We start from the raw sequence: 23,635 nt of genomic DNA, 5'->3' as shown, positions 1-23,635 counted from the left end.
ATGGAAAGGTACAAAAGGCAGTCAGGAGCTGATTTTCAGACAGTATCTATTTAGTTTATCATTTATTTTATGCTTGGCCTGGCATGTTTTGTGGGACCTGGCAGTGAGGTTCTTAAAAGGAATACATCATGCCGAACCCTGGTGCTCAGCTCTTGATAGTGTAGTTAATGAGTCATGTAAAAAGTGAACCTCTTAAGTAAATAACCAGGGTGATGGGGAATTGGTGAAGGTGTAGGGATGGTTAACCTGGCTAAGGTGCTACTTGAAGACTTGTCAGATACAAGGGGAAATTAAAAATGTTTTGTGTACATTGATGACTACAAGGATATAAATAACCACAAATATACAGAAGTATTTAGGAATGCAGAATTGATCTCCAAATTAGGAAGACTTATTTCAAGGCCAGAAATTTAAAGACTGCTTCCATATGGAAGGAGCTGCCTCCCAAGATAACCGTTTTCTCTTGTGTAATGTACTTAGGCAGTGGTTGGTCAATTATGTTAAGGGATTTTATACATTAGGGCAGTGGTTTGAAGACTCAGGCCATATACAGACTAAGAGTCTTTGGGGATGGGACATAAGAATCAGTAATTTTTGAAGCTTCCCTATGACTCCAAAATGGAGACAAGTTTGGGAAGCCCTACAGTAGTGGGAGGTCTCAATTCCTCAGTGGTTTCCTACATCAGGAGTGTTTCAAGGAAATGAATAAAAAAATGCACATTTCCGAGCACTCCTTTATAGCTTCTACATTAGTCGTGTTGGGTGGACCCAATAAATCTGTGTAATTAAGATTATTTCCAGATTATTTCATTTTCTAGCAGGGTTTGGAAACCACTGGCTCATATGACTTTTTAAAGGAGAAAATTGTGCATTCATAATTCAGCAAGGCACCTGAAAAACTAATTTATGGTATGCTTGTGGACAAAATATATAATATGAATTGAGACATCTATGTCTAGGACAAAGAATGGGTTTTGTGGGACATCTGGCTGGCTCAGTCGGTTGAGTGTCTGACTCTTGATTTCAGCCCAGGTCATGATCCCAGGGTCGTGGGATTGAGCTCCAAGTTGAACTCCCTGCTGAGTGTGGAGCCTGCTTAAGATTCTGTCTCTGTCCCTGTCTCTGTCTCTGTCTCTCTCTCTCTGTCTTCCTCTGCCCCCACTCACATGCTCTCTCTTGCTCTTTAAAATAAAAAACTTAAAAAATTAAAAAAAAGAATGGGTTTGGGTTCAAAGTTATCTGAATTCTAATTCTAGTCCTGTTGCTACTTACTAGACTTAAAAAATTTGCTTACCATCTCAGTCTCCTCATCTTAAAATAGAGTAATAATAACAACTTTATAAATTCATTTTGAAATTTAAGTTATTTATGAGAACTGTCAGTCTAACATCATGTCTAAGTATATTGGGCTCATTTTAAATTCTTTAGTTCTGTGAATACTGAAATTAATGAGTGGATCCATGGAGCATATACACATGTTTGATGAGTGTATATGTATTCCCTATTGACTTTTAGCTTTGATGTGCTGTGAATCCCTAGTTTTAATATTCTGCTTTGAGTCAGGTTGGAATTGGTATTTTAAAGGCCAGAGGGGTAAAGAATAATGCCTTTCACCAGCTATTGCTTTTATGTGAAATATAATCCATGCCTACATTGTTTTTCTAAATTGCACATTTTAGGTAATTTTTCATTAATTATACTGTAAATGACGGGGGTGAGAATTAACTGTACTTTTTTTTTTAAATCACAGGTTAAGGGGAACTGTGTAATTATTTATTAAAATGGAAAACTGTGAAGAAAGAAAAAGGTAGCAGTTGGAGTTAAAATTCCTGGATGAATATTTTGCTTTTTGAGACATCAACATTTAAAAACGATATGCTGATTTGGAAAGTCCTGGGAGTACATTGCAAAATTCATCTTTTCCATTCAATAAATGGACTTTTTAATCACTCCTTGGAGTTGAGGAAGTTCGGAGACAGTGTGTGATGGGAAATGTGGCATGCCGGTGTTTTCCTGGTGATTGCATCTTGGATTAGGTTGCTGCCTATTTGAAGAGATTCCATTTTGAAAAGCAAGAACCCACTGTGATGGATGTCTCTTCAGAGATGAGCAGACATGGGAAGAATCCAGTGAGTCACAAGCTAGAAGATCAGAAGAAGGTAATGCAATACATTTCTTTTTGCTTGGTCCTTTTTGTTTATGCTTAGCGAGAATTTTCTGAATTGCAAATGAATGTGGTTTAGGAGATAAAATAACATACTATTTCATGGAAATAAATCCCTCCATATAGCCATGTATAGCTTTGGGCCTGGATCTCATTACCAGTTGGTGGTTTTGTTTCTGAAATCTTCTGAATTCATCCATCCAATAGGTTGGCAAAGGATTCTGTGGTGTTCTCTCACTCTTGACTGTGTTCTAGTGACCTGCTGGCCTGACCTCGTGGAACAGTTTTCTGAGATCCAGGATTAGGTATGAGTCATGGGGCATTGCTAGAGTAATGGAGCAAGTTAGAGCACTCCTAAAAGAGAACACCTGCCTTGCTGCCAATAGAAGGTGTAGTTGGCATTTGAAATTCTCTGATTTCATGTCCTTGGGGCACATCAACTTAAGCCTTCTCATTTTTACAGCTGGCCTGGAAAGAGAGTCATGAGGAAGCTGTGAGCTTTGGTTTGACTCTTCATGTGTGATGTCAAAGGAGCTAATGGAAAATATCAAAATAGTGCTGTGCTAATATTTATTTTTAAATGGGGTTAGAGAGGTTCTGAGTGAGAAGCTGGGAATTCAATGCTGAGGTTTGCACTTAAACCTCATTTTTCTACCTTCTTAGAAATTCTTACCTGCTAAACCGCTGTGCTATAGTGAGAATCATCCAGAGAGTACTTACTAGAAGGGTCAAAGATGGTACCAGGAGAGAAATCCCACTCTTAATAAAATATATTGTCTTTTGTGGTGCTTTCATTGATTCCATTAGTATAGGAGAGGTGTGTGGGGACCCAGTGGCTAAGTCACGAAATCAAGGAATAATGAGATAATAGAAAGGATATTTTTAGTTACAACTGGATCTAAGGGCATGATTAAAGTTTGTGTTTACATCTGTCTTAGAAATTTGTTGACTAGTCCTTTTGTACTCCCAGGAGACAACTAGCTCTTTTGCAGTTTTGGAGGTAGGAAGTTTCAAAGAGGCCATGTAGACAATAGCTTGTTAATTTGTTCTGACGTTTTGACTAGTGCCACTAGAAGAGGGGCTACAGTGATTGCTGTGCATCAATCTGGGCAGAAATGGATGGATTATTTATGCCCAACTGGTTCATTCATTGGGTTTACCTGCAGTATAAGTAAGTCTTGGAAATACTAAGTAGCATAAAATCCAAGATGCCTAGAGTCAATTTCGACTTCAATGTGGATATAAATTTCTGCACAAATAAGTGTGTTACCAAGAATGTTGTTGGTGTTTCAAGTGGTCAGCATTTTTTTCTTCCGCTGATACTAAGGGTGTTATTCCAAATAGATGGCAAGATTAATTTACATCTAAACCACACTCTGAAATTTCTTAACTACGGAGGGGCTGTTTTATCATTTTTCTCTATCTATAATTTTTATTTATTTAAAAATTTTTTTCAATGTTTGCAGAGAGTGCAAGCGGGAGAGGGGCAGAGAAAGAGGGAGGCACAGCATACGCAGGCTCCAGGTGCTCTAAGCTATGGGCACAGAGCCCAACGCGGGGCTCAAACTCAGGAACTGTGAGATCATGACCTGAGCCGAAGTCGGACGCTCAGTTGACTGAGCCACCCAGGCGCCCCTCTATCTACCTTTTTTTTAAATGTCCTTAACTATGATGGGTAATTTGCTTACAGTATTAGATTGGTTAAGAGGGAAGCAAGTAATAGGTAAGTGGTTAATAATACAGAAATCTGACTTTTGGAGGAAGTCCTGCTTTTCTGGCAGGAAAGAAAAGCACCCTTGCAGGTGCTATCATTTTCTTTCCTGAATAAGAGATTCTTTCTGCAAACACAGAAGGGATTGCAAACTGAAGAATGGAATGAATTCTTCAAGTAATTCTGAAAATTCCTTGTATGAAACTTTAAACAATGGTCTCTAATGAGGCTTAGTTTCCCAGGCCAGTTCACAAAGGACTGTTCAGCTCACGAATAATAGTAATAGAGTTTAGGCAAACTATGGAGAGCCATGGCTCTGTGGGAAAATTAAAAAGACCAGTGCGGTAGTGTGGGACAAGAGGATCCCCATTCAACTGTAGCCTTCTAGTCGGTAGGGAGATGGGAGGAGGCATGAACATTTTCAGTGAGCATTATCAAGACAGAAAATGGGATACTAATGATTTCCTGGGTGTCCGATTTGTGTGAGCATTCACATTGAGTCAGCTAGAAATTCAGATGTTGATCGATTAATTGATAAGGACTTAAGATTCAGATTGAAGTGTCAGCAGGAACCCCTAGTCTCAGTGACAGGTTTTTGAGTTTGCATTGAGGAGAAAAATGAAACGTAACATCATAAATCTTCGCAGACTAAACTCTGGGCACAGCCCTGCCACCACACAATTGCCAACAGAGATTATAAAATCGTTCATGCAATTACTTCGAGTGTTTGTAGTCCTTTGTGATGAATTAATTTAACAGGCACAGTGTTTCACATTTATTCAACTCGTGAAATAAATACATTTATTCCAACTCGTGACTTAATCCAGAGGTGAAGCATCTTTTTGATACTACTGAAAAAATGTGTTCTTCTCACAGTGTTTGTGGCCTGCGGTAGATATTTAAAGCAAGACGCATGGAACTGACTTCAGTATAGACTCCTATTTTGAATACTGCCCCGCTGATTTTTTTGTTCAGTCTACAAATAACTCGTTAAATTTTTGTTCTTTTTTTTCTTTATTTATTTTGGGGGAGGACAGAAAGGGGGAGAGAGAATCCCAAGCAGGCTCCATGCTGTGAGTGCAGAACCCAATGTGGGACTCGATCTCATGAACTGTGAGATCCTGAACTGAGCCGAAATCAAGAGTCAGACACTTAACCCACTGAGCTACCCAGGCACCCCACTGGCTTTTGTTCTTGATTTAAAATGTTTGAATTTGTACTTAGTGTGCTCTACTTCCAAATAGAAACCGTTAGGATACTGGGCACATGAGTTTGTATGTGTGCGACTCTGGTGAGTAGGGAATGTCAGGGAAGAGGTAATTTATGGAGTGCTTACTATACCAGGAGCATGCTTGGTCCTTTCCAGTTCATGAAGAAAGTGTCTTTCTATAAAGATGAAAGGTGGTTTTACCTTTTCTGTCTCTCCTTAAGAAATTTGGTCCTGTAAAATTAATGACAAGTTCCTCAAAAGTATATATACGATATATATGTATATACAATATACAAAAATATAAATAAAATAATATATATAGCATTATTCAAAATTAAAGCTTTCAAAATGTGTGTGACTCCTTAGGCTTCTTTAAAATAATGCCCCATCACCTGACTAAATCTGGAAAACATAGGTAAAGTTAAAAGGTATCATATCTACAAGTCCTATCTGAAGAACTCTTCATTATGGATAAACCAGAGATGTGGATCTTACAGGAGCTGAGAATACTTCTAAGAATCTCAACTCAACCTGAATTAGTGTAGGGGTAGGTGGAATTCAATTCTCTTTTTGATTCCTGTGATTTTTATCAGTAGAATGGTCAGTTAGCGTTGGCCCATTATCCTGCACTTGGCATTCTCTTTCTGGAATGTCCCAGATGGGAAAATGATCCTGGCATCTCAAAGCTCCTGAATGCCCATAATGAGGTGTTTTATTTTTGAAAACTTGACCTTTTGACCCATGTTTGCTCCTTGTGCCAGTCAGTTCGGGATATTGCTTTCCACTAATTTTATTGCTTTGTGGGATTCTTTCTGCAGAAGCCCCTGGAACAGTGAAAGCCCAATAGGTACAAACGTCACTTCTATTTAATTAATTGTGAACTTGAACTGAAAAGCAGAGCTCAGTAGGTTTTACTGTCATTCAACTGCAGCAGTTTGCAGTTCAGACAGCCCTGGGACACTGCTTTATTGGTCCATGAATATTTTGTGTATTAAAATAAAAGCATTTGTCATAGTCAACAGTTTGCTAGGTTGTGCTGAAAAGGGTAACAGGGACACACATTTTGAAATTATGGCAATGAAATGCAATAAATATTTAGTGACCTGTTGGAATAACTTTGTTTTTCTGTTCTCTGAAGCAGAAAGGGATGAAGAGTATTACTGAATATATGCAGAGATATTTACATTTATGGAAATGTCTAAGATTGATGTCCTATTATTTTACTGCTTAAAATCATATCTTTTACATATTAGTCAGCATTATTTTCACTCTGCCTTGCAAAAAGCTCGAGATAAATTCTAACACATCATGTCTTCTTAAGAGATGGCAATTATTTCAAAAGTAACACAATCTGGGGCGCCTGGGTGGCTCAGTCGGTTGAGCGGCTGACTTCGGCTCAGGTCATGATCTCACGGTCCGTGAGTTCGAGCCCCGCGTCGGGCTCTGCTGACCGCTCAGAGCCTGGAGCCTGTTTCTGATTCTGTGTCTCCCTCTCTCTCTGACCCTCCCCCATTCATGCTCTGTCTCTCTCTGTCTCAAAAATAAATAAACGTTAAAAAAAATTAAAAAAAAAAAAAAAGTAACACAATCTGAGTGTAGTGAATGGGAGTCTGAGATGTGGAAAGTCATGTAAAATGAGAGAAATGATTGTATTAATTAATAGAAAAGGGGATGCTGATATGGACAAAGGTTGCTATTTGAAGGGCAACTCCAGTGATGTTGTGGACTTAAAATCAAATTTAGATAGGGGTTAGAAAAAGCATCATCAGGGGCGCCTGGGTGGCGCAGTCGGTTAAGCGTCCGACTTCAGCCAGGTCACAATCTCGCGGTCCGTGATTTCGAGCCCCGCGTCAGGCTCTGGGCTGATGGCTCGCAGCCTGGAGCCTGTCTCCGATTCTGTGTCTCCCTCTCTCTCTGCCCCTCCCCCGTTTATGCTCTGTCTCTCTCTGTCCCAAAAATAAAATTAAAAAAACGTTGAAAAAAAAAAAAAAGCATCATCTGCAAGTGCCATTGAGGGCTTCATCAGTGTCTCTCCCCATAGACTAGTTTCGTTTGTTTTTCAGTTGACATCAAACAGAAGAGTGTGGTCCAGGTTCATAACTGCAGACAACTACGTTAGGCTACTCCAATAATTTTACTGAAAACCTTGCTCACAATGATTACCAGTGCTTTATAGAGCAAAAATAATTTATCAGTTTAAATCTAGCCTAATTTTTCATTTACTGTTTTTCTTTTAGTGTGCTGATTGGTATTATCCTCACAGGTGTTGAGAACTACTTGAAATTGTTGATGTTGGAAGCTGATTAAAAATCTGTGTTCTTAAGAGAAAATATGAAGATAAGTCACTAGAGAAGGCTTAGAATAGATCTAGGTTTTTCATTCATTCTTTGATCTTTTTGAAGGATGGACTCATTACATGGTGCTTTATTTTCACAAATCTGCCTGACTTCTTTTTTGTTAGTATGTCTGAGATACGTTAAAAGGTCCGTAAGGGAGCACGAGGTTTCTGAAACAAAGTCACATCATTTATTAATCATCCAATGTGAAGCATGACTTGCTAATATGAATCGATTATCTGTGGGTTTCAACAAAATTGATGAGTCATCTGGTTGCTGATTAGCCAAATTTTTAATTTTTGAAATTCATTGAGCAGGTATTCGGCAATGATATTATATAAATCTGGAATCCATGTGGAGACACAAATAAGAAGGCCACGTTCACAAAGAAACTGGTACTGGAATTGTGGCATTCTGTGATACTGCCCCTAATTTCTGCCCCTGTTGTGTGTCTTAAAAAAGCTGCTGCAAACAGCTGTCTCCCAGCCACTTTACCTGGAGTTCTCTAAAATGAATTAGATAAGGTGGGCTCTTTTTCTGCTGAGCAGTGATTCTAGAAACTTCTCTCTCAGATGTGAACTTGGATAAAACTTCTTTTAAAGCTTCTTCTATCATATCATAGGTGGTCCTCAAATAGACCTCTTCTGAAAGTTTATATGGCCATTTGCCTTGTTGGTCCTGACCACATACATTTTCAGTGTAAACAGTATTTGTGCTAACAGGAAGAATTGGTAATAGATAAAAGTGAATATTGTATACCATGCTTAATGGTTCTGCTCCTTGGTTCTAAACTAGACCATGTTCTGTTTCCTGATTGGTGAATTTTAGATGTCAACAGGTGTAATGACTGCATTACATAATGCATAATGCATAATGAATGACTGCATTCATAAGAATAAACAGATACAACAGGCCCAAGATGGATGGATGATACTTGAGTGGTGTGATACACATTTTGAGCATTTTGAAGGCAAAATTACATGTTGTTGTTTGGTTATTACTTGTCCTTAATTATGTTCTCAATGATAATAATGATTACTAAGATATAAAGTTTAGTAAGTTTTAATTCCTGTTTATTCTTAAATACTTTTTTCTGTTTTGGTATTAACATGTGAATTCTGGCTTTTATCATTCCATAAAGGAATGACTGAAACTAATTTTTTCATCTAAAATATATTGGAGAAATGTGACCACATGCAATACAAAAAACTTGGAATATATCAATAGACTGACTTGCTCTTACGTTTCGATACATATATTATTATATTTTTATGTGTTTATATCTAGTGTGTGTATACATACACATACAACTTTTTAAAGCAGATATTATAATATTGTGTGACCTGTTTTGAATGGCCAATCATATCATTGTCAGTTTCTCTTTAAAATTATGTTCCTAGGGGTGCCTGGGTGGCTCAGTCGGTTGAGTGTCCGACTTCGGCTCAGGTCATGATCTCGCGGTCCGTGAGTTCGAGCCCCACGTCGGGCTCTGTGCTGACTGCTCAGAGCCTGGAGCCTGTTTCAGATTCTGTGTCTCCCTCTCTCTCTGACCCTCCCCCGTTCATGCTCTGTCTCTCTGTCTCAAAAATAAATAAACGTTAAAAAAAAATTAAAAAATAAAATAAAATAAAATTATGTTCCTAAAAGGATTGAGACTTTCCTCCATTTGACCATATGAATAAATACTTTTGAACATAGCACAGTCATTTTATTTTTTAATTTAATTTTATTTTTTTAAAGTTTTTAATGTTTGTTCATTTTTTAAAATTTTTTTAACGTTTATTTATTTATTTAAAAAAAATTTTTTAACGTTTTTTAAATTTATTTTTGAGACAGGGAGAGACAGAGCATGAACAGGGGAGGGTCAGAGAGAGGGAGACACAGAATATGAAACAGGCTCCAGGCTCTGTGCTGTCAGCACAGAGCCCGACGTGGGGCTCGAACTCACGGACCGCGAGATCATGACCTGAGCTGAAGTCAGACGCTTAACCGACTGAGCCACTCAGGCACCCCACGTTTGTTCATTTTTGAGAGACAGAGACAGAGCGTGAGTGGGGGAGGGACAGAGAGAGGGGGAGGCACAGAATCTGAAGCAGGCCCCAGGCTCTGAGCCGTCAGCACAGAGCCCGACGCGGAGCTCGAACTCATGAAGTGTGAGATCATGTCCTGAGTCGAAGTCTGACTCTTAACAGACTGAGCCCCCCAAGCACCTCATAGCACAGTCATTCTAAACCAATAGTTCACCTGTGTCCACTTGCCTCCTTCGAGGTTCCAGGTAATTATAAAAGGGTAGACTGAGAATTCTACAAAGCTTACCCTGGGGTAGCCACATGGACAAAAAACCTATAAATGCACATAAAAATACCATTAAAAAGTGCTGAACATCAAAATCGGGGGCGGGGGGGGGAAGACTTGCTCATTTCCACAGGTCAAAGATTTGAGATTAATCATGAAATCAGAGTACACGTTGGCACCAGAATGGAGTAGGAAGCAAGAACATGTGTAAGCAGAGAAGAGTCAGAGTGGGATGCCATGAGCTGGGAGTGGGATGATACGGGGAGTGCAATGACTTGTCTGGTTTGTGTCTTGTACAGCAGGCTACTTGCTGGTGAGCAGAGCCATCTGATTTAATAACACGAGGACAGGGTGGCAGCATTTTTTGTTTTTTTCCTACATGGGGACTGACCAGATGTCTCCCAGACATGATATTCAGTGAATACGCAAATGCCTGGGACAAGAATTACATGAAGCAAAGCAGATTTAATGATATGTTCTAAAAGCACCGGACATAAGAAATTCTGTCAGTTTTATATGCAAAGTTGGGCAATTTTTATGAGAAATAAGCAGAAAATCATCAAGTCTTTGAAGTATGTTCTGAGGAACAGTAACAGTATTCTAATCAGAAATATATAAGAAATGCGGAGTCTCAGGCCCCACACCAGAACTACTGAATCAGAATGTGCATTTGAACAACATATCCAGGTGGTTTATTAATGCACAGCAGTATTGGAGAAGCACTGCCCTAGAGATCATGCCTGAGAGCTTCTCAGTGGGACTAAGCTTTTTTTTAAAAAATATATTGTATTTATTTATTTTTAATTTACATCCAAGTTAGTGAGCATATAGTGAAACAATAATTTCAAGAGTAAATTCCTTAGTGCCCCTTACCTATTTAGCCCATCCCCTCTCCCCTCCCATAACCCTCTGTTTGTTCTCCAGATTTATGAGTCTCTTCTGTTTTGTCCCCCTCCCTGGTTTTGTGTTCTTTTTGCTTCCCTTATGTTCATCTGTTTTGTATCTTAAAGTCCTCATATGAGTGAAGTCACATGATATTTGTCTTTCTCTGACTAATTTCGCTTAGCATAATACCCTCTAGTTCCATCCACGTAGTTGCAAATGGCAAGATTTCTTTTTTCTTTTCTTTTTTTTTTTTTTTTTGGTATCTCATTTTTCTTTCTTTTTTTTTAATATATGAAATTTATTGTCAAGTTGGTTTCCATACAACACCCAGTGCTCATCCCAAAAGATGCCCTCTTCAATACCCATCACCACCCTCCCCTCCCTCCCACCCCCCATCAGCCCTCAGTTTGTTCTCAGTTTTTAAGAGTCTCTTATGCTTTGGCTCTCTCCCACTCTAACCTCTCTCTTTTTTTTTCCTTCCCTTCCCCCATGGGTTCCTGTTAAGTTTCTCAGGATCCACATAAGGGTGAAAACATATGGTATCTGTCTTTCTCTGTATGGCTTATTTCACTTAGCATAACACTCTCCAGTTCCATCCACGTTGCTACAAAGGACCGGATTTCATTCTTTCTCATTGCCATGTAGTACTCCTTTGTGTATATAAACCACAATTTCTTTATCCATTCATCAGTTGATGGGCATTTAGGCTCTTTCCGTAATTTGGCTATTGTTGAAGGTGCTGCTATAAACATTGGGGTACAAGTGCCCCTATGCATCAGTACTCCTGTATCCCTTGGGTAAATTCCTAGCAGTTCTGCTGGGTCATAGGGTAGGTCTATTTTTAATTTTTTGAGGAACCTCCACACTGTTTTCCAGAGTGGCTGCACCAGTTTACATTCCCACCAACAGTGCAAGAGGGTTCCCGTTTCTCCACATCCTCTCCAGCATCTATAGTCTCCTGATTTGTTCATTTTGGCCACTCTGACTGGCATGAGGTGATATCTGAGTGTGGTTTTGATTTGTATTTCCCTGATGAGGAGCGGCATTGAGCATCTTTTCATGTGCCTGTTGGCCATCCGGATGTCTTCTTTAGAGAAGTGTCTATTCATGTTTTCTGCCCATTTCTTCACTGGATTATTTGATTAAGCTTTAGTTACCCACTCTTGGAGTAAGATGCCCTTTATTTTCTGTGTTCTGATTCCTATCTCCCTTCCCGACTTCTCTCCCAGTATTTCCTGGCATCATCAGCTAAGTTAACTACTTGCACTTGAATCATTCTTTCAGGTTCTACTCTGGCAGAAGCCTAAACTAAGACATTCTGTATCTGAGGTTCTGGACCAATACGGTGTATTTGTTTCCATCAGCTAGTGTTGGACTCTAAGTTAACACAGTTATTTGGAATTTAAATTTTTCAGGAATTCTTCTATCTCGTTTATTTATTCCTATTTTATTTTTGGATATCCTAAGTGCACACCCAGATAATGGTGGTGTGCTGGCCCTCACTTGTACAATATGGCTGGCCCTGACTTATAAACACTCAATTAAGAGATGACCCACTCACAGGACAGCTGCTGCCACCTCCCACTGCCACCCCATTGTCAACAGCCTCTACAGCACAAATTGTCCTAAGAAGTTGTTGAAGGAGCTGTGAGCTCCTTTCCCCATCTCTTGCCTTCTTCAACCTATTCACTAAAAACCAAAACACAATTATGAGACATTTACTGAATCTATTGTTTGGCATGGGTTTTTATATGAAATCTTCCTATTCACTCCTCTTTTCCTTTAGGGTTCCTTGCTGGGGAAACTAAATATACACAAAACAATGTCTAAGTGGGAACAAAGAACTAGCTTTATGAAAAGAGCATGCATGTAAATGCTCCCAAACTCTCCTAAAAGTAGATCTTCTCTTAGATGCTATGGTGCTTCAGTTCCAGAAGCCAATGTGGGTTTCCTACTACCCTCAAAACTTGGATCACTGCTCCAGTGAGCTGACCTGAAAATACTAACTATGTTAGTTGTGTGGATGAAGATGGACAGAGAACCTACCCAAAGAGGAGGACCGTGTGGGGGGAGTTTATCACAGATGAGCAATACAGTGGAAAAAAAAGAAGTGATGATGCCCATGATCTTACCTTTAGTAGAAAGAAACACTGCCCAATAATAAAACTTGGCTCAATATTTCACTCATGACCTCACCCATCAGGCTAGCAACGTCTTTGGGAGGATCTAGTAAAAAGTAGTGTAATAAACAGTGAAAAGCAAAGGATCTAGAATAAGATGCTTGAATTTGATTTCTGGCACTTACTGAAATTACTCAACTCTGTCCTCTCCTAGTTTTCTCATTTGTGTTATTTTATAAAATGAGAATATTTAAAACAATTATATATAAAGCATTTGGAGCAATGCCTTGTACCTACAAAACACTCAATAATTGGTAGCTTTTGGGGTGAACTAAAGAGTTGGGCATGGTTTATTTTCCCATGTGCATAGGCCAGAATGTGAGTTAATGGGCACAAGTGTTCCTCCCTTTTCATCACTTGACTTCCTATGAGGTCCGGAAATGCTGGTCCTGAATGACTTCCTGGTTAGTTGTAATCACAGCAACTCATTTTAGACTTCTCTCTACCATCTGTGTTTAACAATTTAAGCACTCATAACATTAGGCTTCCCAAAATGTGAAGGGCTTCTTTATTAGGGAGTGGGAACAAACTCTCCCTCCCTGCTCCCAAAAACACCGAAGTGGAACCAACCAATCCTGGATTATGCACTAGAGCTTAAGATGGGTGGTGGGTCTGAGCATTGTTTCTTGACTTATATTAAACTTGGTGTTAGTAGTTCATGTGAGTCCAAGGCTTAGTTTGCCTGTTTTCTGGAGAGAGTCTGAGGATAGTTGGTACCGAGGGAATTTCATCTGAAAGTATGGATATCAGGTTAACTACGTGTGACTAGAGTTCAACCCTAGAGCCAGTCAGAAAAGACGTCTGTGAGTTCAAAGGCTTTAATTTTCTTAGGATGACAAGTTTGATAAACCAAAATATTTTCTGGCCATGACATATTGATACAGAGTTATCCTTAGCTCATGGTACATTTTAAATAAAAAAGTATTTTCTAAATCCTAAATATTTAGGATGAGTTTTGTTTCTGTTTTCAAGAGGATATAAAGAACATTGAACATGAGGAAAATTCTCAGTTGATGCAGGCTTTATTTCTTTCATTACCAATGTGAGATTGAGAGTGTAAAAATGTATATAAATTTTTTTTAACGTTTATTTATTTTTGAGACAGAGAGAGACAGAGCATGAACGGGGGAGGGTCAGAGAGAGGGAGACACAGAATCTGAAACAGGCTCCAAGCTCTGAGCTGTCAGCACAGAGCCCGACGCGGGGCTTGAACTCACTGACTGCGAGATCATGACCTGAGCTGAAGTCGGCCGCTTAACCGACTGAGCCACCCAGGTGCCCCGTAAAACTGTATATAATGAAGATATGTGATGAAGCAAACATGGTAAAATGTTAACCATACATACCAACTAGTGGTATGTATAAAGGTGTTTACTGTAAAATTGTTTAAGCTTTTCTGTATGTTTGAGGATACATATAAGACAACATGGGCAAATATATTAATAAGTGATGTTTGCCATCAAGGTATTAACATTCTAGTAGCATATGTATAGTTTCTGTGCTTTACTTCCTTGAGCTTGATTCTCGTCCTCTGTGTAACTTGGGGATCAAGGGAGCTTAGAGGTTTTTAGAGGGAGACTAAGGACTGCTATTTTATTAGTCTTTCAGCTGCACTAGGTAGTTTTTCCAATTGGCCTGGGTCCTAAGCAGTGTTTCTTACATGATATATATAGGAAATGCACTCACAATTTTCAACAACTGACTTAAAACTCATTTAGAGGATCCATCCCCATATGTATTGATTTTCCTTGACTTAAAACTAAGTTTGGTATATTCAATCATTTGTATGTTTCATAGACATGCACAGTTATTGTGCTTTAATTTGAATCTGGAGATGTCCATTCCAAGCATTAGTACAGTAAAAATAAATACCTTTTTCTCGCTTTTAGAATCATTCTTTATGACCAATTTTTCGTATTTCATGGAATAAATGCTTTTTTTAATTCTTTTTTTTAAATGTTTATTTATTTTTGAGAGAGAGCACGAACAGGGGAGGGGCAGAGAGAGAGAGAGAGAGAGAGAGAGAGAGAGAGAGAGAGAGAGAGAGAGGAGACACAGAATCCAAAGCAGGCTCCAGGCTCTGAGCTGTCAGCACAGAGCCCGATGCAGGGCTGGAACCTATGAACTGTGAGATCATGACCTGAGCCAAAGTCGGATCCTTAACTGACTGAGCCACGCAGCAGCTCCTGGAATAAATTATTCTTTATACATGTTTCTTGACACATATTACAGCAGAGCATGTACTTGTTAAAAAGCCATTAAAAATGTTCAATGTTACATTGCTTGTTTAGAAGCAATTTCTTATGAGCATTTTTGCATAATGGTAAAGTGGTTCCTTAGTGCCCAATGGATATACTTCTACAGTGTATGTAGAAGGTTCTACATATTGCTTGCTATCTTCCAGGTTTTGATAACTCATCAGGTTTTGAGAAGTCATTGTTTCAGAGACAGAGATGGAGGTTAGTGGATTCAGGTTAGTAACGTTGCTCTTTGTTTTACTATATATTGCATTGTAGCATAATATTTTGTTTTATGATGGAAATTATTAAAGAATCAACCACAGATTTAAGAGATATTTTGCGATCTTCAGTGTGTATTTGTGTATTTATGGAGTGCCTACTAGTTCTCTGTGGTAGGCAACAGTAATACAATTTACTTGGTTAACTGCATTACTAATGAATGGATGTATCCATTTGTATCTATCACCTCCTCTTTGCATAAAAAAGTGGGTTAGGCTCCTAACTAATATCTGAATAGCAAGCAATCTGTAGTTTGCAAAGAACTTTTACTTGTGTTTCTGTCCACCCTCGCAACTCAGTGGAATTGTAGGTCCAGTAATTTTATGTTCATTTTAGCAATGAACTTGTCTCAGATGAGAGAACTCACTGGTTGCATCTTTTTATTTTGCTCAGTGATTTATTTTTATTTTATTTTTTAAAGATTTTTGAAATGTTTATTTTTGAGAGAGAGAGAGAAAGCCAGCACAAGCCGGGGAGAGGCTGGGGGGGGGGGGGCAGAGGATCAGAATCAGGCTCTGTGCTGACAGCAGAGAGCCTAATGTGGGATTTGAACTCATGAACTGTGAGATCATACCCTGAGCTGAAGTCGGACGCTTAACTGACGGAGCCACCCAGGTGCCTCAAAAACATGTAACTTAGTAATAGGTTGTTAAAAATCTGTTTGAAAAATATAAATCTATGAAGACTTTTTGTTTTCATGTTAAATTTTATTCTAGGTGGGTGTGAGTATGATACACTTTCTTTAAGCAGATGTTTTTTGAGAGCTACTCCCAAATGACTTTGAAAAGATGTGAAAAATGAGGGTCCAGATTTGGGAACTGCAGTTAACCTGGTTTAGTCACGTTAGACTTGTCACGTTTGGGAAGTTGCACTCAAGGTTCTCCATCTATCTTATTAAAGGTGACTGATTTCATTAAGTCACATTAGGAAGCTTCATTTAATTGTTAGGAAAATATGTTGTAAGGGACACAGGTCATATTTAAATTTGATAGACTACATGGAGAAAAATTATTGCCAGTCTACACAGGTGGGGCCGCACTCCCTCTCAGCTTCTCAGTTTTGCCAGCCCATCAGCCACCAGCTAACCCACAAAGCTTGGCTACCTGGTCCCCTGGCTGTGCCAATGACACATGTGAGTACACGCAGGTATGTAAGCCACCGAGCTCTCCTGTAGTGAGGCAGGATGTTCTGTTGGACCACATTCACATTCAGAATCTGGTTACCAGGGTGGAAATGAATGGGAAGTGGGGTCTGTCCCAGACATACGCCTGCTAGCCATTGTAAGCCATATCTACATCATTTTTGAGAGAATATTAAAAAAAAAAGGTTGTCTACCCATCTTTGGATCTAATTTATAGTGTGTTTGATTTATCTGATGCAAAATGAAGATGAGGATAGTGTTTTACACAAATGGCCCTTCTGACTTTCTACTTTGATAAATATCTTTCAACAGCTACAGTTATGACATTTTCCTAATGTTGTTGTTTTCACACATGCTAATGGCTCTAAGGTATTAATTCAAATGGGCACGTTTAGTTCTGAGGCAAGAATGTGACTGAAACCACATGAATTCACCTGAATACTTTCCACTTTTTGCTGCTGATAGTTAACTTTATACTTTATAGTTTTTATTAAAATTAGGTGTTTCCTCTGAAACTCTTACTGGCTGCTTGATTAAACAATATTGTTAGGTGCAATGTAGTAGTTTTACTTCATGCTGTCTCGGTAAGAAGGGCTTGTATCTTTTAACAGTTGCTGGTCTTGGCAAATTGTAATGCTTGCAAATAACAGATAAACAACACCTTGTATGTGCTTGTTATTCTCTAATTAACACTGGGAAAGGATTTAGGGTTAAACTTGAAAAACAACATAATGTCTTAATCTGCTTTGCTTTGTAAAATATTTTCATAGAATCATGAACCGATGCAGTGATTTCCACATTGCTTTGGGGGGAAAAGTACAAAATAACGTTAAATAAAAATGTGCCTTTATGTTTCTGTAATACCATTTTAGAAATGTCTTTCATATCCTTATCAGGTGCTAAATTCGTGTTCCAGCTAAATATACGATACTAAGAATATCCATGGGTATAGCCATGATTTTCTTTTTAACACATCTAGATTAATCACTTACCTTCCTAATACCCTCCAGTGACCTTCTGGTGCATTTTGAGTACAGTCTGAACTCCTTAACGTGGCCCATAGGGCGCTGCATAATATTTCCATTTTTCCCCCAAAGTCATCCTCTGCCACCTTTTCTCTCCCTCATTCTGTCCAAGGTGTGTTGGTGATCTGTCAGTAAGTTCTTTGAACAGTCAAGGGTTTTCTCACTCTCAGGCCTTGGCATTGACAGCTCTTTCTGCCTAAAGTACTCATTGCTCTATTTTTTGCATGAATGACTTCTCATCATTCAGGCATAGGGTATTAATGTAATTTCCTCCAGAAAGTGCTTTCCCATCCACTCCATCACTGTGTTCTGTTGATTTTCTTTCTAGTAATCCTTTCAGTATTTCCTTCTTACCCACTTAATGGCTTGCTTGTTTATAATCTGCCTCTATTAGGTTAGGGACACTGTCTGTCTTGGTCAACATTGTGTGGGAAACCTTGCATGTGATACAAACTCAAGAACTGTTGCTGTGGAACAAAGAAGAAAAATCTATATGAGTACTTACCAAATTGGGGTGCAATTTTTGATAAAAAGCTAAAGAAGAAAGATATAAATCCCTGTATTGCTCTCAGGCTAGTATATTGTTAAATGAGAAAATAGGAAAACTTTAACTCACGACAAGGGCTTTTGGGTTAGAGTAAATGCTTCTGAGTATTATTTGCCTAAACACCCTTGTATCTTTATTTCTCTGAAGGAAGAGTGGAATTGTCAAAGCATGACTCTCTGTGTAGTTCCTTTATTTTCTACTAACTCTCTGAAGCCTTCTAGCTCTTGAAGATGAAAGAAATGATAGGTTTAAAAGTTGAACAACTTTCATTCCAAATCATCTAGCTATTTGTTTATGAGTTAATCCACGATACTTTGTAAGCAAAAGAGATGGCATCTTTAGGATTTAAAATTGCTGAAAACTGGTAATACAGGTACTTATGTGATATTTGGACAATCTCCAAGCAGTATCAAAAATTAAGGCTAACATTAGTTAATATTTAAGGTTTGATTGTTTTTACTCACAAACATAGGGCAAAAGGATAGTCAAATTTTATTTAAGTTTTGAAATGATTATAAATGCCCTTATCTATCATATTATCACAGACACTAGTTATCAACTTCTGAGTAGTATTTGAGAATTCTGATGGCACAGTTGAAAGTGGAGGAGGGTAGGGGCACTCCTCCTTACCCACCCAAGTAGAGATAAACCCCAGTCTCATCAGTCTGTGGCTTTGTGTTTTACTGCCAGATGGTGCTGACAGGTGTTTCTTCATTGCCTAACTGGTAATGCCTGCCTCTTGGTGGTTCAGGATGTTTTTTGACAGAATATGATCCTGCTTCCTAGGGCCAAGCTGGACTGTGCTTTTGCTACTGTAGCTGTAGTATTCGACGTTCCTCCTTTTTAGGTCACATTCAAACTCACCTCCCAGGTGTCAGCCAGCACCGGGACCCTGCATCAGATCTGTTTCTAGGGTCTTTCCTCTCTAGGCAGTTACCCGTAGACATCAGCTACCATTTTCCTTTCCTACCAACAAACACAATTTGCTTGATTATGCACTCTTTAGCTGGGTAGTTGGGTTCTAGTAGAACTTCCTTGGACCCTAGATGGAGTCGGTTTCAATGACTCCAAGGTAATTTCCAGCAGTTCACTTGCTAAGGGAGAGAAAACACAAATATGAAAAACTAAATTAAAATACTCTTTAATTAGCCATGCTACTATATAAAGTACACAAGTTAATAGGTTTGTTGATTTACTTACCTCTGTAGTATTAAGCATGTCCATTCTCAAAACTTCCTGTAATATTATAATTTATATTGGCCACCAGCTCCTTGTACATGAAGTCTATTCTGTAAATTCTTATACTGTCATTTGGCCAGAAGTATTAATATCTTTCCTTGAAGAAGGATTTTATTTTCGGCAGTTAGGAGAGCACTTTCCTGGATAAGAAAATATAATTATCCCTTTTTATGCTTGTTTTATATGGTTAGTTTCTTTCCAGTATTCAAAAAGACTGGGAGTCCATTAGTGCACACTGTTTGTTTTTTTTTTTTTTTTCCAGAGATAATGGGCTTTTCATACTCTTGTTTACAAACATAATTAAAAAATAGGCTTTTGTGGAGAGGAACTTAATTCTAATAGAATGTTGATTAACTGAAGTGTTTAGTTTTTTCTAAAAGTCTTAGAGAGCACCTGATATAAATTTAGGATTATTCTAAGAGAAAGTAAAGTTAGAGCAGCTACTACAAAATAGAAACTAGAGCTTAAAAATTATTTGAATGCTCTGTCTGTGCTTGCTGGTGCAGTATCCAGTAACCATTGTAACTATTACAATTTAAATTAATAAAAATTAAATAAAGAATTCAGTTCTTCAGTTGCACTAGCCATATTTCAAGTTTTCAGTCATTGCTTGTGACTAGTGGCTACCCTACTACAAAGTATATTTACATAATTACAGAAAGTTCTGTTGAATATTTCTAGTGAAATATTTTCCTGGTTAGAATGTAACATAGAATAAGAAGTTAGGGGAATCCAAGAGTTAGACTTCTTGTCAGAGGAACAAGAGCAGTAATGGAGGCATTTTTTCTTCTTTTTAGTGCATAAAATTGGAATGGGAAGCCACTGTTGTTCCACGATAAAGGAACAATGATAAAGGGGTCAAAAACCTTTTTGCTTGCCATAAATTTAGTAGACTAAAGTGTTTGCAAAGATCTTAAAAGTCAGACCAATTACCAAGTTTATCTTTGAACTGTTTATCTTGTTTATTTTTGCTTAGATGGATTGCTTCAAAGCACCTTACCTTAAGAAGCAATATACATTGAGCAATGAGTGGGATAATTAGTTTTGTATTCTACATACAGAAAAAATGTGAATTATCACAAGTTAGTATCCATAATAAATTATTTGACAGTAAACTTTCAGTACTGAACCAACATGAAGACTTTCCAAAAATGCTTTCCATGACCCCGGGGGGGAATTGAATATGGTTTCAAATCTTAGGACATGATAAGGTTGTCAGGCAACAAATTAGCATCCAGGCAAAAGTACTGAAGTCAAAAAGAATCTTAAAGTACTTGCAAAAATACATGCATAGAAGTCTTTATCATTTTAGCAAATGATTTAACATCACGATTGTGTCCATTTATATTGTAGTTCAATCGGCCATATATATTTTATTGTGTTCTTGCCAAAAGATAAGATCAACAGAGCCATATGTTTCCTAAGCTCCTCTTGGACAGAAATTTTACTAAAACCGGACCAAGTAAAATATTACCTAGTCAGCAAAGGTCATCATTAGTTAAATTTGTGTTTCAGGCAGTGCTGTTCCAAAATAGGTATTATCAATAAAATAAAAATTATGATTTAACACAGCATTGTTTTCTGTTTGATGAGAAAAACAAAATTAAGTAACTTTGATACTTAAAATTTTTTTTCCAAATTTTATAAATTAAAAAAAATTAATGTTTATTTATTTTTAAATTTTTTTTAACGTTTATTTACTTTTGAGACAGAGAGAGACAGAGCATGAATGGGGGGAGGGTCAGAGAGAGAGGGAGACACAGAATCAGAAGCAGGCTCCAGGTTCTGAGCTGTCAGCACAGAGCCTGACGCGGGGCTCGAACTCACGGACCGCGAGATCACGACCTGAGCCGAAGTTGGACGCTTAACCGACTGAGCCACCCAGGTGCCCCTAATGTTTATTTATTTTTGAGAGAGAGAGAGAGAGAGAGAGAGAGAGAGAGAGAGCAAGCGCGAGCAAGCAGGGGAGGGTCAGAGAGAGAGAGAGGGAGGCATAGAATCCAAAGCCGGCTCCAGGCTCTGAGCTGTCAGCACAGAGCCCGACGCTGGACTGGAAGTGATAAATCGTGAGATCATGAGTGAGCCGAAGTCGGACGCTTAACCAACTGAGCCACCCAGGCGCGCCCCTCCAAATTTTAAATCTCTCCTCATCTTCTCAATGTCCGGAGAGCCAACTATAACAAATTCCAAATTTTAAATCCCTTTTGGAATGGAGTGTAGTTGGCTCTCTGGACACTAAGCAGAAGAGGTGGGAATTGGGCTACAAGTTAGAATTGCGTACGACAAAGTAAAGCTTAGAGGTGATTGGTAGGAGCAAGCTAAAGACACTGTCCATGTGGGGGATACTCCAGCGCTTTAAGGGAAACAGCCCAGCATCCAGGAATCTGAGTGTCTCAAGGTGGTGTAGGAGCATCAAGCCCCATCAAAATCAAGTAGCCCAGGTTACCAGGAGGCTGGAGATAAAATATCTAAAAACTGAAAGAAAGATTGCTTTAGGAAGAAACTTTTTATAATTTTTCCCCTGTAGAAAGGTCTGAGTGGCATGAAATAGTAGGAAAAACATCAGCCTTGACAAGAGGCAGATAATAGTTCAAATCCTGGCTCTCTCACTTAGCAGATCTGTGAATTTAGTTCAGCGACTTAACCATAGTGAGATTCACCTTTCTTCATCTGTAAAAATGGGTTTGTAATGTTAGTTCCCCTTTCCAGAACATAGTCTGCTTAGAGACTACTAGTCAGCAAGCATCATCTTCAATAAGGAAAATGTGGATGCTCTTTTTAAATCACTTTTATTATCTTTATTGTATAGATGACAAAAGTGACATTAGGAGTTCCAACAAATACATTGAATATCCTCATAGAAAAAAGAAATCTGCAAAAGTATACTCTCTTAAAATTTGCAAATAATATTTCTCCGTGCTTGGATCAACAGAATATTTGAGTGTGTGTGGGATAGGGGTGTTTACTGTATTGTCCAGAAAGTACATTTTATAGATATCATACATACTGCACAGACACATACGCATACATACACTCTGTAGTTGTCCAGTTGGGAATATCCGAAAAAGACAGGTAAATTTATAATCAGAGAAATATCGTATGTTACAAAACTCTGCTCCCTTAAGATATAAAAGTATTAACTTATATGGGGGTCGTAGTTCAAACGAAAATGAAAATTATACTCTTCTTGAAGTCATGTGCCAGTGTTCTCATGGTGAGAACTTAATTTTGTTCCTATTTTTTGGACTCTTGTGACTCTTAGTTGAATAGTGTGTAGGGTGTTGAGGGATTGCTGCTGCTGAAGTCCCATAATTGTGGAAGAGGATAATTGTCCACAGGTCACTGAGAAGAGCCACAAAACCCTGTCCCTGACAAAGAGGTCAGTGGACTTTGGAGAATAGAGTTTTGACATAGTTTATGAGTTTGAAGTTTACCATCAACACGTATAAAGTCCTTCGCTGAAGCCTTACCCAGTTTATTTTTTTTTACACAGAAACTGTATGAAGAACCACAATAGAGGACATCTTAAACTGACCCTGAATTTAGTCATCTACTACGTATGTTTTACAAAGAATACAGGTTAAGGCACAGGCTTTGGAGTCCGACAGGCCGAACGTGAACACCGGTTATGCTCTTTCCTAGCTGCATCAACCCGATCAGGTGGCTTAATCTCTTCATGCTTCTGCGTCCTCATCTACAAAATAGGGACAGTAATAGGCTTTCCTCAAATGGTTGCTGAGGACATTCAGAGATAATTCACATAAACTTGGAAAAAGACTAAGCATTTAGTAAAGATTAGATTTATTGGCTACTATAATTCCTGAGTGATACAAGATTAAAACAAACTTAAAGCTCTATGGAGAAGATAACATTAACTATAGGGCAGTTATTGGAATTACCAGAAGAGGTTGTGTACCCAAATCTGCATCTGGCATTTTAGGTCAACTGATGGCAGGACCTGCAAAACTGGAGGACAGAACCATGGATGGTTCGACAGTGATAGGGTTAGCTCCTGGCCTTCTTTTTGCTTGGGACCTCCATGATTAAGGTGAGAAGACCCAACAATAGATTCCTCAGCCGGAGGAATGAAGTTAAGACCTCAGACTTGTGGTTTTAATTATTCACATCAGTGTGCTCATTTATGGAGATTGATCATCAAGGTTTTATATATAGAAGCTTAGATGGAATTTGTGAATAGACAGATTTTGCAGTGATTAACAACCTGTTGTAGAGTCCTACAGATCTGGATGTGAGTGTCAAGATTACTGCATCTTTTCCATGTGGTCGCAGCTCCTTTAGCCTCAGTTTATTCATCTGGAAGAGGGGGGCTTAGTAATATCCACCTCGTTAGGTGGTTGTGATAATAAGGGTGACAGGCCATGT

General features: G+C 38.5%; 1 protein-coding gene across 1 annotated transcript in view; it reads left to right on the top strand.

Annotated features, from left to right (window-relative positions):
- Positions 1-1,825: 1,825 nt before the first annotated feature.
- NAV3 (neuron navigator 3) overlaps positions 1,826-23,635 on the top strand; it is a 595,128-nt gene continuing 573,318 nt past the window's right edge. Inside the window, exon 1 of the mRNA XM_058741945.1 lies at positions 1,826-2,159. Coding sequence (XP_058597928.1) covers positions 2,088-2,159 — 72 coding nt within the window. The 5' untranslated portion in view covers positions 1,826-2,087. The remainder of the gene's footprint in view (positions 2,160-23,635) is intronic.

Source organism: Neofelis nebulosa, chromosome 8 (genome assembly GCF_028018385.1).
Source record: "Neofelis nebulosa isolate mNeoNeb1 chromosome 8, mNeoNeb1.pri, whole genome shotgun sequence".
NCBI classification, from domain to species: Eukaryota; Metazoa; Chordata; class Mammalia; order Carnivora; family Felidae; genus Neofelis; species Neofelis nebulosa.
This window is presented reverse-complemented; position numbering and strand designations above follow the sequence as displayed.